The 15,393-nt window shown below is 40.4% G+C and overlaps 1 protein-coding gene across 2 annotated transcripts in view; it reads right to left on the minus strand.

Moving 5' to 3' along the window:
- Positions 1–1,950: 1,950 nt before the first annotated feature.
- ntrk3b (neurotrophic tyrosine kinase, receptor, type 3b) overlaps positions 1,951–15,393 on the minus strand; it is a 223,950-nt gene continuing 210,507 nt past the window's right edge. For both annotated transcript variants that reach the window (XM_078260759.1, XM_078259942.1), the window contains 2 exons: positions 6,926–7,084; positions 1,951–3,409 (listed from right to left, as the gene is read on the minus strand). In XM_078260759.1, the coding sequence (XP_078116885.1) occupies positions 3,224–3,409; positions 6,926–7,084 (345 nt within the window). In that variant the 3' untranslated portion in view covers positions 1,951–3,223. The remainder of the gene's footprint in view (positions 3,410–6,925; positions 7,085–15,393) is intronic.

Here is a 15,393-nt window from a genome sequence, read left to right on the forward strand (position 1 = left end):
ATTACAATACCCTGCAAATGCTCACGGTCTGTGTCATAATGTCTTTAAGCGTTTATCTTTACCACAAGAGAATACACAAAAACTCAATGCTTTGGGTAACTCGTTGGATTTGATCCTGCTTTTCATATAAAATACTTGAAGTAACTGAATGCTCATTAATGATTTACATAGTCCCAAGGGGAACAGAGACAACACTGTGATACTGTGAGAAGTCATGTCAGGATAATAAGGAAGAGATGTGAAGAGTTCCACTCCAAAACGCTATATATCCAGATACAACATAAAATAAAATTGTTGCCTGAGGTTTATCATTCAGTGTCTAAGAAATCTGCAGAATTCACTCAGTAAAAATGAACTCATTTCGAGCACTTAATTAGGAACGAGTCTTTAAAAGTAATTTCATTTGGTTTTCCTTTTTTTTTTTTTTTTGCTGTTATGCATTTTAGGGGTCATGTTAATTGCCACATTTTGGAACAAAACTCTTCATGTTTTCCAGTTCATTAAATACTAATTATCAAAAATATGGAATGCGCAATACCACACAGTTAGCTATCTGCTTCAGTGATTATTATTTCTGATGTACCTGCTGCAGTGGCTCCTCTCTGGTTGTAGCAGAAGGGGTTTTTAACAAAGCAATAGACGGGTGCAAAACCTCATCACTGCTTAACATGCAAAGGCCACGAGTGTGAGGAAGAAAAAAGTGACTGCAAGTCATGTACAGTTGATGGAAAAGAAATCAGAACAGTAAAAACAAAATGTTTTTAATTTAGTTGTTCTGAATGGAAAGTGAGGGGGAAAAAGCCATCGTGCTCCTTTTCGGCTTGTGAAGTGACAGGATCCTTATGGTATTAACCTAAAAATTAGAGTTAGATGACAAGATCGATACAACTCTTGTGTCTGTACAGTAAATACTAAGCTACTTCCAGCAGCCTATGTATCCAGTCTTTATGCTAGGCTAAGCTAAACGCCTACTGGCTATAGCTTCATATTGATCTGACAGATATGAGAGTAGCAGCAATCTTCTTCATAACTCTCAGCAGGAAAGCAAATAAGTGTATTTCCCAAAATGTCGAACTATTTCTTTTAAAGGACAATTCCGGCGCAAAATGAACCTAGGAGTTAATAACGGATGTGTACCCACTCTGTTGCTCTCTGGGACATGTTTTCATGCTAATCCAATGTGTTTGTAGCTTGAAAGATGCTAGCACAGACCGCCGATTAGCTTACAACGCTAGTATTCGGGGCACAGGGAACGTAAAAACAAATCGCTATTTATACCACTAAAAAGGCTCAAAATATCACCAAACTTCAACTGTAGCATAATGAGGGTCCCTAAATGTTAACCGAAGCATTGAGAACTTTGTAAGTGTACAGACAGTTTATTGAAAAGATACATTATAATGACACTCACATTCATGTTTACATGCCGCCTCCGTCTTGGAAACCAGTCATGACTTACAGCTGGCGATGCAAACTAAAATCAAAAGCAATTTGCTCAATATATCTGAAATAATCGCACTCTGTTTCAAGTCCAGCCCTGTTTATCAGAGAGGGGAAATCTTCAGACTGTACAAAACACTGCGTCTCTTGGGTGTCGTGACACAACAGTTCCCACTCTTTGCAACACAGACACTCCTGTTGGGTGGCCATAGCTTCACAATGTCTGCAGGTACACCACCTTTCCTGAAGTACGAGGCTGTAATGCGGCATTGACTACCGGTAGCTCTCTCTCTCTCGTAGCTCTTTCACAGGGGCCCTCATTATGCTACCGTTGAAGTTTGGTGATATTTTGAGCCTTTTTAGTGGTATAAATAGCGATTTGTTTTTATGTTCCCTGTGCCCCAAATACTAGTGTTGTAAGCTAATCAGCGGTCCGCGCTAGCTTCTTTCAAGCTACAAACACATTTGATTAGCATGAAAACATGTCCCAGAGAGCAACAGAATGGGTACACATCTGTTATTAACCCCATAGGTTCATTTTGCGCCGGAATTGTCCTTTAAGTTACAGATTTTCTTTTTGTATGCGAGGCAGCTCACCTGCAGGACAAATGATTCATACTTCCAGTTACAAAAATGTTTTCTTTAGAGTGGAAAAGCAGTTTCACACCAAAACGCCTAACAATGACAGAGCAGTTTTTCAAAGCGTGTGTATGTGTTTGAGGGGTGTGGTGTAAGATATTATGTATCAACGCATTATTCTTGCCATAAAAAGCAAATGAACTGGAAAGGAATATGAGGCTTCATCACCTCTTTGGAAAAGTGTCGTGTTGATGGCTGCGAGTCGTTCCCCATTCTCCAGAGTCTCTGTGATTCGGTGTCAGCTGACTTTTCAAACTGTATTCACTGCCATTCACCTTCACCACATAAGACAACCTACCATCACTGACACAGGTAATTCCAAAGATAAATCTCCTCTAGATTAGGATGAAAACAAATACCATAGCTTTATACTTTAGCCACCCAGATCACAGTCAGAAAAGGAACCAAAATAACACCCAAAAAAATAAGTTAACATAATTTTGACACATAGAATTTTACAATATGTACATTATTTTTAAATTAAAATAGATTTGTCGGTTGTCTGATTGGGTAGGTCCTCTACAGCGCGCTCCTTTTTTTTCCCAACCCTCCAGTGTTATTCCACAGAGGAGTGGAAGAGTTCCCATTAAAAGCTCCGTGCCAGCCAGTCAGAGTGCAAGTAAGGCTACCATCGTCAGGTCCCTGCCAAAAGCTTGTCGGTGACGTCTTCGGACAGGGCCGAGCCCTTAGCAACACACATGGCAGACCCTTCAACACCCTGACAAAAAGAAATAAATATAAAATATATGTAATATTTCTATATATATTCATAAAACCAAACCCAGGATAGATTTTAACTCTGATGTATTCTCTCCATAATATAACTGTGGCCATTTTCCTTTTGCCAGTCCACTTTACTTTGTATCCATTTCTGTGTATTTTTGCAGTTTTTCGAGAAAAAAAAAAGAGTCTTCTAAACCTGTACATCTTATACGCAAGTAAACAAAATGTAAAAGTGCGTGTTTTTTGAATACGTTTTATCCACTATATCCAAAAGTGTTGCAGGCACTTAAGTCCTTCCCAAACATTGTAGGTGTTTTTCGACAGTGGAGTAGGTTGGTTTGGTTATTCCTGGATTGGTGTCTGTCTGTATGTCTCTGTCGTTCTGTCTGTCTGGTGAAGAACGGGCCACCCCGGGCCACTGCTAGCCCAGGATGTCCAGGTAGACCGGCGTGGCTTTCCCCATGGCGAACAGGACCTTCTGAATGTCCTTAATGTTCAGTCGCTGCTGCGGTTCCCTCTGCCAGCAGCCCAACATGATGTCATATACCTCCTTAGGACAAATCCGTGGCCTCTCCAGAACCCGACCCTGGGTTATGCACTCAATAACCTGTAGAGGAGACAGGGCAGTGGAGTGAGACAGATGATTTCCACTGATTGATTGCTTTGGTTTGGTCATAATGAGAAACCGGTGACACTGAGCAGACTGTCCTTTGAGGTTTGAACTAATGAAACTGAGATGAAAATATAAACTGTATGCATTCATTCTTAAAATTGTCCAATAATAAACGGGAAACAAGATTGTTTTTTTCTGTGCCGCAGCACAACATAACAATAATACTGACTATCCGTGGGGTGGATGTTTGAGATGTTGCTAAAGGAGGGATTGATCATTTCTTTGTTGGACTTGTGCTCTAATTAGCCAGATGACTCATTGCTGTTGTGACAATTTGACTTCATTTTGTGTGTCAATTCCAGGCCAAAAGAATGGATGGGGTCTATTTGTATGTAATCACTGTGGCTGCACTGAAGAACTGCACAGAATTTTGTATTTATTTCTTAAAGCATTGTCATCTCATACAATGTATTTTCTTAGGTAATGAAACAAGCTCCAACATATTTTTCTTTTTACAAAGATTTTCAGTTATAAAGGCGTAGAATAATTACCAATACAGCTGAAGAGGAAGAATGGAAACTCTCCCCGTAAGACCTATTATGGTGTCATGCAATTTCATGCTCTTGCAAGCTAGCAGCACAACAACACGGTGTCAGAGCAAAGCATTTGACAATCTACTGCTATCTGAAGCCTAATTTTCAGGAAAGAATGCACAACAAACCTAATATGTGTTTAAATAAATATGATTTCACTGGTTTTTTACTCAAGAGTGTCAACAACAGTAAAAACCTGAAAAAAATACAAAATATTACAACAACCAACTGGGAAAACCCTATTCTATTGTTCTTAGACACTCAACTATACCTTTCTTTATTGTGCCTAGACTCTTTAAAGAGATTGGGAGGCGTGCTTTAAAGTTAAAAGAACCAGATCAAATTACTTGTTTCGTCACTTAAAGACCTCTATGCTTGTTTACACTAAACCTTCTTATTGTATGTAGCTTCATTTGAAGTCTATGAGGACTCAGTAGTTTGACATAGATGACTCTTGTAGCAGGTTTAGCAGATGTGGTTTTAAGGTGAAGGGACAGCCCTTATGTGTATGTCCTTATTGATGTTACTGTGTTCATTGTTCTGTTTTGTTGGATTGTTCAATTCATTATCATTATTTATATTCATATTATTATTTATGTATTTACGTCTCTTAACGTCCATGTTCTGTGCCTGAGGACCCCCTTGAAAACGAAATGGTGCATCTCAAGGGGTTTATCCTCTTATTCAATTTTTAAATAAAAACAAATGTTAAGAGGGAAAAAAGCACTGCTTTCTCTCTACTGTTACATTCTGCTTCTCATGTCTTCTTTACCAAAGGATGAGAGGCCTGGCAGAGCGACTGCCTTGAGACTTAGACTGCGGGGATATAGCATCAATTCCTGCAAAGACATATGGCTCCTCTTTGTATAAATTCCCAGATCTCAAACATTACAAACAACAGTAGTAAAGGCTGCAGTGGTCATGGCCAGATGATTTAAATAACTCACGTTACTGTATTGTGTGAACAGTTAACTTCATTTAATATTGTATGTGGTGTTTTCTTTTGCAGATGCAAATGTTCCACCAAAACAACTTCCTTCCCGAGGCTAGTTTGCAGAGCCAGCATCGCTGCATACAGAGTTTAGCGCCGCCCAAGAGGACTGTGATTGGTTTAAAGAAATGCTATCCTTGGGCGTCCAGATAGCTCAGTTGGTAGAGCAGCGCCCGTATATAGAGGTTTACTCCTCGACGTAGCGGGCCCGGGTTTCGACTCTGACCTGCGGCCCTTTGCTGCGTGTCATTCCCCCCCTCTCTCTCCCCTTTCATGTCTTCAGCTGTCCTGTCAATAAAGGCCTAAAAATGCCCAAAAAAGTTATCTTAAAAAAAATAAAAGAAATGCTATCCTAGAATGTATGTGTGCTGTAGCCAGACATTACTTCACAATGCTGTGGCGATAGGTCTGGCAATGCGAGACTACTTAAAGCCTGACACGATGGATTTTTGTGTGATTTTTGCTCCCGCAATTCTCGTGTGACCTCGTGATATTGCTAGTGCAAGGTAAGGACTATGTATGACCACAGGATCAGCTGCTGCATAGAGAGCCAGGCAGGAGGGTCACTGCTGAAGTTGGAGACTAGTTCATCCTTGACCTCTGGTAGCTCAGGTATCTTCACAAAATGTTAACATGTGCTGTCCCCTTTTATTTCATCTGAAGTAGCTTCAGAGTTGTTACATTATCATCTTCTCTCACAGCCTGGCAGAATTGTATATATTCTGTATCAGCTTGTTCCAGCTCTTCATAGAAGCTTTGTGTTTACACTGAGTGATATATACAAACCCATGTTTTAGTTTTTTTTTATGGCTGCACTATTCCATCAAATGTCTTGTGCATCATTGTATACACATTCAGCCTGACATATTTGGAAATTACGCAATCTCCTTTAGAATTTAAAATGAAGTTCTGTGGGTTTGAAAAATGTTTGCCAGCATGGCAGTTTGTAATGTCTTTTTCTTCCCTGGATAACAGTATTGGAAAGCGGTGGACCCTATAGAGACTTGTGGAGAATGAGGCCAGTTTGAAACAAGTTCCCACAGTACACAGCTGATCATTTATCATTGTCACTGATACCCATTTCTAATTGTTGCTGTAATGTATCATTGCGTAACTTGTGCAAATCTGAATAACTGCAAAATAAGTACAATATTCCCGTCTAACATTACCTGAAGACAAAATTGCAATAGCTAAAACAGCTGATGGTGGCTTTTCACTTTTATGGCTATGACATAATACGATGCTCATCTCATTACATTGTCATAAGGTTTCGGCAATGTAGTTTAATCAGCTGAGTGTTTCATTTAGAGTGTCTCAAAAATCTTTCAGCTATATGGTTATACCTATTTGTGTCAAGCCCAAGAACATATTGATGTTTCAATTGAAATACTTTTAAGTGCAATGCATGCCAGGTTATTCTTTTAGGTCAATTTAATTTTCTCAATATGCACGCTTTACAGGAGTAATCCTAATTGAATTTTATTGATTCAAAGCAGAGCTTCCAATGAAAAAACAAACCAATCATAAGTGTTATGTAATGCAGCATCTTGTCTGGTGGCATCAATTTATCACCTCGTTGGGCCAGTGCGAGTCTCAAAAAGAGAAGATAAACAACACGAGGCAGGAGATTAACATCCAGAGTGGCAGTGTTCATTTAAATCTGATATTAGACAGCTCATGCGTTCCCTTCAGCTCTCGATGCTCTGTGAAGGAACGCCAAGCTATTTGATTCCTACTTTAAAAACAAATCAATTACTTCACTGTTTCTTTGTGATTTGAAATAGACACATTTACTTTAAATAAAAAGCCTTTAACATTTTTCCGTTGGATAACCTGAGGCTGTAATTTTCAATGTGTGCGTGAAGGCCTGCAGTACGTTCTTTGTTAATAAATAAGGTTTATCTAAATGCTTCAGGCGCGTTGTACCTCGTTGTTGCCCAGCTGAAACCAAGGCTGCTTCCCATAGGTAAAGATCTCCCACAAGATGACTCCAAAGCTCCAGACGTCACTTTCCGTGGAGAATTTCCTGTACATGATGCTCTCTGGGGGCATCCAGCGAATAGGTAGCATGGTATGTCCTCCAACCTGAGGAGAAGGGACAAAAAACAGAGGAGAGGAGATATTTATTGCAAATGAAATGTTGTAGCTAAAAAAACAGATTAGACATCAACACTCCCCAGGCGTCTGGGGATTAACTGTCCTTGCATGTAACTGATACGACGGGCTTAACATCTCATGAATGTCTGCTGTGCAGTTGGATGTTGACACTGACACAATACAGGAAAATGCCAACTTATCGGCCACCTGCTCTGTATGTATTGAATCGCAGGATGCAAAATTCTTTAGGTTATGATATTAAACCTCCCCTTTTGTTCTAGATGGAAAATAGCAATCTGCAATCCCTTCTCTGTAGAAGTACTAGCAGAAAGCAGAGGATCAGAGTCTCAAAGTGTGGAATTGAATGTGCTCTAATCAGTGTTGCAAATAATTCAGTTTCAACCAAGGGGTTAAGAAAACCGCTGAATGCATGCTCACATGGATCCTCATAGTAAAGAAGTTCATGTGGCTGCTAATGTAAATGTGATTAAACTCTACATTCCAACATGTAAACCTCCTGCATTCATATGAAGGCTTGCGTGTAGCAAAGTGCCAGCTGAGATGGTATACATCTAGCCTGGTCCTACCAGACTCTGGTACTGTAGCCTGGTCCTACCAGACTCTGGTACAGTTCATTTGTACAGAGAGTCTGGCCACTCTCCATTGACAAGTGTTGTTCCTTGAAGGTGGGTACTCTGTTGAAGTTTAAAACTATTGGATCTGCCCAGAGCCACTCTGGATCTGCAATAACCAATCGCTAACGTTTGGTCGTGACATTGGCTTAGCATCACTAGCATTAGCCTTAGCCAACTCATTCACCACTAACGGAGAAAGCTGGAAAATCAAACTTTTCCCGAACCCCGTGGGGAGGAGGGCCACAATATCATGGCCACCAACACAACTCAGCAAAGACTGTTCTTGCTCGTGCTTTAACTCTTGAATATTCGACAGCGTTGCCACAACGGACCGAATGCCTTCGCTCGCATCTAGCGCACGACCTCAACGTCATCGTACTCAGCCACTCCCTTTGTTTGCTGATTGGACCGCCAAATATTTGGTCTGAGAAAACCCAAGAATATACCGCTAACCCAGACGGAGTACTGAAGGGAAATGAAAACTGAGTGTAGGAGGGCGGAGCCAGGCTAGTATACATCTGCTGTAAGCTCTCTAATGTCTTCAAATCAGCAACACATGAAATGAAGTCTCCCTTGCTGTAAATCCTCTGAGGCTGGATATTAATCGATTAAACAATCCTCCATTAATCATCCTTGCTCTCAGCTTCCATTAGCAGGCACTGTTTTAAAATCTATTTCTCATTCATGTCGCTTACAGTGTTTTAATGAGCTGGACAAGACTGATGTGGGAATGAGCAGCAAAGTATTGCAAGTTTCAGCTCAAAACCCTCGGACAGTATTAATTACAGTGATGATTGTGGAGCTCAGGAGTCACTGTTGGCAGATAATGTTATTAACATGCTGCTGTGATTTGATGTGACGCTTGCTGCAGAATGCCGAATTGCTGCTGTGATTACTTTCCATCCTAAGAGAATTGTTTAATAGTACAAAAGGTTGTCTTGGGTTAAGTTGTTTTTCTTCCTTTTTTGGTCAAAGTTAAGCTCAAAATCAATTTCCATATTCTGTACAATAAATATGATGGTTGGCTACAGACTTAGGACACATTTAGTAAAACAGTCCTACAAAAAATAGAATATGTGGTATCTAAAAAAAGCTGGAGTAAGTACATCAAAAATTAAATGGAAATAATGAAATCTGGAGTACAAATGGAATACTACAAACAACAAAAAAAACTACAAATGAATTGATAGGTTTGAGTAAACAGTTAATAAATAGCCAATAGAGTATCTTGCAATATACTGTTAAACCTAATACACACTCCTACCTGATCATGCAAATACTAGGGCTGTCAGCGTTAACGCGTTAATCGCAATGCGATTAAGGGCCGATGCGATGCGATTCATTTTTTTTAATCGCATGCCGGCATTTATTAATTTATTTTACACTTCACTCGGCTTTGCGTCGTGCCTAACAGGCTACTATTTTGACCCTTTGCAGCACCGTTACTTATCAAGCTGCCACTTCCTCGTAACACATCCTGTTGCTGCAGGCATGATGGAGAAAGACAGCAGCAATGAAGTCCTGAATGGAGCTTTTTATTTTCCAAAACTCCCAGACGGCTCGTAGACAAGTCGAAAGCCATATGCACATTATGTAAAGCCAAATTAAAATATCACCGAAGCACGTCCAGCTGGAGCTACCACCTATGGGAGATGGCCGAAAAGGACACCTCATACGCCGGGAGACGGCCGCGGGGGACGCGCGACAATAACAGGATGGCGGAGGTTGGGTTTAGGAGAAACACTACAGGGAAAGGACGCCTCACATACCAGGAGACGGACGCGGGGGACGCGCCACAATAACAGACGGTTGTGATTAGGAAGACTACGGGAAACGGTCTCGTTGCCGTCAAGGGGGGGACAGTAGTTTTCACGGATACACAGCCTGTACAACACGGAGAAAGCAGCCACACTGGAACTGCTGCAAGGTGCTGCAAACTCTGTCTCATTAACCGCTGATCACTGGACGTCAGTGAGGAATCTACATTATTTAGGAGTTACTAAACACTAGATTGACTCTGGTAAGGACAGGGATTTTTAGTTTTTTAGTTAGGGACTTGGAGGAATTGGGCAATAATGACTTGAATAAATCAAGCTCATAAAGTAACTTTCTTTGCATTCATTTAATTCCCAATCAAGATACACTGGTAAGAATTGCTTTTGATTGTTAATATGTACTTAAAAAACTGTTCTGAAATGCAAAATAATAGTATTTTAATCATGTGATAAAATATTTGATTAATCGTGATTAACTATAGAAATTCAACAATTAATCGCGATTAAAAAAAATGTATCGTTTGACAGCCCTAGTAAATACATTTAAACATTCAATCAATTTAATTCCAAGTGTCAATGTGTTGTTTTATAATAACAGTGGGAATACATTGCAATACCTACAATAACTATTATATGGATTTTGTTGTCCTAATCACTTCCTTCCTTGGTGATTTTTGCTGCCATTTAGTTGTTATCTGCTTTAGTTTTTGGCTTTTGCTGTAACAAAAAGATGGCTATTTAAGCCCCTTTGACTTTTTCTTTTAATCTCTTAGTCAGTGAAAGTACTCTTGCAGCGTATCAGGTCACACATCCATCATCGCAAACCAGCCATCCATCCATTCATTCACGGATCCATCTATCCAACCAACCATCTATGCGCCAGCTATCCTTCCCAGCTCTTTTCTGTGCTTAAGGGCACTACTTTAAAATACCATCAGCTCTGAAATCATCATTAGGACAACCTCTTACTGTAGCTGCATTCGCCCTCACACAGCTCCTCTGGGTTACAACACAATCACATTCATTTAATCATAATAAGCTCTTCTCCCAACTCCATTTACCAGCTCCAACATCTGTGTGCCTTCAGCTGTGAGCATTGTGTTGCATTTTAAGTATCGAGAAGAGAAGAAAAAATCATCTCAAGTCTTACTAATTACCTCCTAATTCCGTAGCGTGCTCATTTCCTTTGAAAGTCCAACACAATCTCTGCGTGTCAGCTTGACACGGCAGATGAATCTTCTGGATGTTTTTTAAAGAAACATGAGATTTGTCATTTGCCAAAAGGCTGCTACTTCCTGGGCATTCATACGGAACGTCCTCTTGTTTGTTTGTACACTTCATCAAATTTAGTTGCTGAGTGCGAGGTCTCTGTTTGTTTGCCTTTACTCGTCCTTCATCTATAACCTTCTCTGGAGTCCTGGATTGGGCCGCACCAGTTATTTGTACATTATTACTATGCCGCCGTTGCTTGGTTCTGTGTGAAAAAACAAAGCCGGCATAGCAGACCTTCATTGCGACGCTGTTGTGGAGTTTCTGTGTGAAAGTGACTGTAGCGTCACTGTAAGAGCAGCTGATGCCACCGTCTCCTAAGAGACCTAAGAGTCCACCATTGACACCTAAAGTAAAGTGTACTCTTTAAACAAAGAGCTTTGAATAGAGAGCCCAAGACATTGCCTTGAAGAAGTGCACCATTAATGGTTAATATGTGTTAGTACAACTTCAAGGTTCTTTATCCTCTCAATATTGGATCTACACTATGGTTCTAGGTTAGGGTTAGGGGTTAGGTGTGCCATATTGACCCCCTGGACCTCCTCAGTGTTACCCCTTGTTATGAGTGTCTTGTAGAAGTCAATAACTGTGTGTAGCGTAGAGCGTTTACTGCACAGTCATATCACAAGGCTGCATGCCTTGCTTCACGAATCGATATTTTTGTACACATAGCCTGGAGGTCAACAAGACCATTAGAGACAGTTTTCTACAACACCTATATGCTGACTATGAATCAAAAGCACACTCCATTAACCTCCAGAATGTCCAACTTTTGTCTTAGAAGTGTTTCAGCAAAACAAACGGAGTGCATCATTTCACTTCCATTCAGTCATTTAATGCTATAGTCAGTCTTTAACTCTTTCTTCTCTTTGAACAAGTGATTAGATGAAAGTGGAACTAAAGCCGTGACTTCAAAAATAGTCTTGAAATGTTTATCAAAATAAGTGGACTTTGGATTTGAATTCCTATTTAGTTATGACAGCGACATTTTGTCATGTTGAATCAGTTTACTCCTGAGCACACTGTGTTTCAAAAACTTATTTTCTCACATTTATGTAAAGTCCAGAGAGGGTTTGCTGAGCAAACGCTTATTTTTCAGCTCCATCTTGCTTCACATTAAGACATTTACACACATTTATGCCTCAGAGCCGCCCAGTCCAACCCCAGTCTCCTACTAATCCCACCAGGGGTTGAGTGCCCTGCTCAACTGCATCTCAGTATATCTCAAGGTTGTAATCTGAGGAGAGAACACTTTTGTGTTGTTTTCCCCGGATCCTCCTGTCACATTTCTGCTTCTCAATAACTTGCCCAAGGGAATTTGAGGTGTTGGCCGAATCTCAAAGACAGACACATCCTTTACCTCCTAATTTTTCAAACTCCTACCCTGTCAGCTCCCTCTCCCAGACTACACCAGTCTGATCCACCACCACCACCACCCTGGAAGCCAATCGAAGCGGTTGGTGTTATCCTTGTGATAAAATAGTAATTCAGGTAAATATAAATGGAAGAGGTGTTTCGAGTAAGGTTCCCTTTCTCTACATCTTGAACACACACAGTATTTATTGACAGCCCCAGAGTGAATTTCTGTGGTGCGTTTGCAGTAGTTTTCCCTCTCGTTCAACCTTAAACTCATTTGCCGGGGTTCCGCTGCAAGCTAATGGCCAAATGAACACTGACTTATACTCCACCTGGTCTCATTAGACATGACATGTTTTAGCATTGTACACAACATTAAGCCAATATCTATGCTGAGACCAGCCGCCCCAGTTGTGTAAAAGCTCTGAGCCGAGCCTAGCTGGGTGGGCTGAAAGTGAGGTGAAGGAGTTGGCGAGGGGCTGTATACCAATCTGTCCCCCTGTGGAGCTTTAGAAAGATTAAACAAAATTAATTAAGTTCCTGTTAGTCTAAATGACTTATCTGAGGTCCACCCAGCCCATTGCACGCAAGGCTAAAGCTCATCAGATGCATACTAATGATTAAACCGCTGCTGCTGTGGCGAGGGCATTAAAACTGGCTGACTCTCTGCTTCCCAAATGATTGCAAGCTATCACCTTGGGTTTTTGTCACAAGGCCATGGCAATTAGCTTGGAACATGGAGGAAAAGGAAAAAAAGGCTGAACACATAATAAAAATAAAATAATTGCCCCAGTAATTATCCTCATCTTTCTCACTCAATGTCACATCGAGAAGCTGGCAATGCTCTGCAGGGAGTGAGGAATGAGTCTGGGGCTTTTTTGTTGTTGCTGTGTAAACTGGATTAGTGCTCTGCCTGTCCCACCATAGCAGGGGAGTGATTGGATTAACGGCGTGGAGAGCACAGCAGCATGACAGGGGTATAGATTACTGGCCCACTTGGGCTCTTCGATGGGCGCTCTGTGGCCTGCAGAGAGCCCTGGGAGGCCCCAGACATCTTAAAGGGCCCCGATAACCATCTAGACACACTTTCTCTCCCTGCTCTAACCACGTTGCTATCTCTGCTCTCCCAGCTCAAACAGCAGTGAACACAAGTTCCATTTTAGAGGCTATGATGTCCATTAGGTTTCTACCTGCTGCGCTGCTGCCAAGTGGAGATAAAGTGGTATCTACTCTTTCCGCAGCATGCCAGCGGGTGGTGAAAGTTTCTGAAGATTTTCAAAACACACACACACACGCACACACACACACACACACACACACACACACACACACACAATATTGCTTTCATGCAATTTCACATTCACATTTTTAGTATTTAGCTCTCCACACCGACTTGTGCAATCCAATGTGTGGATGAGCTCCTTAGTGTTGCTGACTTTGTAACTGCACTCTGTGATGCCGGTAAATTAGAAGATAATGCATGGGAGTGCCTTATACATGGGTTCAATTTGGTGATAAATGAATAACAAGACTAAGAGTCTACAGACATGCTGGTAGCTATTTTAATCCCAAAGGCCAAGGGAACTTTATCAGGATGCATAGTATCCTGGATCCATGAAATAACTGGCCTTTCAAAATAAAAGTCTGCCTGCTTCTATGGTAATTTAACATAGGGGTGTACTGACTTATGCCCCCTGTATTTTAAGGAAGAACATTTATTTATTTACGATACATTATTCATTCACAAAGAAAATTGGTGTCCTTAAAGATTGGATTTGTCCTCATTTTTTTAATTAAGGCATTAAGATCAATGATGATTCATCATTCATCATCAAAGATGATTTTTTTATTCCTCTTTTTAGTCATTTTTAGTCAACTTTAGCATGGGTGTCCTCATTTGTTCACATGACTGTAAGTCTTGCCAAGAGAGCGACTAAGCATATTTACCAAAATGTTGAACTTGCTCAAAAGAACTGTATTTCTTACGCTCTCTAAAGGCAGACTTCCTCTAAAGTCAACAGTAGCGCCTTCTTCATTTCTTAGATGTATTACTCAATAAGAGAGTGATCATGTCGGGAGGCAGGGATGCTAGGCTAAGAAAAAAAAGAAAGGCCCAAGGAGAGAGGCACAAACTGTTTTTTCATCCCTTCATGCAGCAGTAATACATATGGCCTGTGTACTCATTAGAACCAAGCTGCACACAGTTTTGAGGAGCTTGTGCTTGTTAAATAATGCAGCCGAGGAATGGCTGTTTGATCCTTGAAACAGAAGAAACCTGGGGAGCATTTGTCTTCAAAGCAAAGCAGTACAGGTAAGTGGAGACTTCCTGGCGAAGTCACAAAGCACACTGAGTCCTTGAAATGGAGTCATTCAATTATAACATTGTTACTGTGTCATTAGTCTGATCCACAAATATTTATTTCTGAGCCAAATGTTAAGATTGTATTGCTGTTTCCTTCTATTATCTTACTAAGGTTAGCTGGACACATGCTTTTGTCTCAAAACCACCCTCCTTTACATTCAGACAATCATCACTCATGGAAATAAGAACCATGAACAAACTCATGCCATTGCTAAATGAAAACATGCAGGATGCAAGCAAACCTTTGCACAAAAGTCTAAAGATTTTTTTAATATTCTCAAGCAAAAAAGTAGGAACTGGAAGCCTCTACATATTATCCTCGTTGTATCCTCTGACAGGGAACTATAAGTCATAATATGGCTGTAATGAGCTGTTTTGAAGCCATTTGTCTCCTTGTCTGCAACATTTTCAGAAAGCCAAACTGAAAAACCTTTGTAGTACCTTTGTAGTACTTTGTAGTCACCAGAAATTGAATGTAACACAAATTACAAAAATGCAATTATTGTATAAAATCAGTGAGCAGCTTTATTGGACCCCTGATTCAACATAACCAATGACTATTGTACAAATACTACTGGGTATTATAAGAAAAATGCACCAAGCAAACTTCTTGGCTGATTTTTTTAGACCATATTTGACATCATACACAAACATTTTTGTAACTTTTCTTTAATAATTTCATATTAGAACATTGAGTATTAAATAACTTTTAGATTTTCTCCAAAACTGCAACAGGTTACAAGACTTTCTGTCCCTCAAACAAATCTTACAATAACAAGTGCTACCTAAAAGTAAATTGCAATATATCCCACTTTACCTAACGGTCTGAGTAAGTCGCTAGATTTGCCACTAGTTGCTTTTTAGAAATAAAGTTGCTAATAGGGTCTGAAAAGTCTGAGA

The sequence above is a fragment of the Sander vitreus genome, chromosome 1 (assembly GCF_031162955.1).
Source record: "Sander vitreus isolate 19-12246 chromosome 1, sanVit1, whole genome shotgun sequence".
NCBI lineage: Eukaryota > Metazoa > Chordata > Actinopteri > Perciformes > Percidae > Sander > Sander vitreus.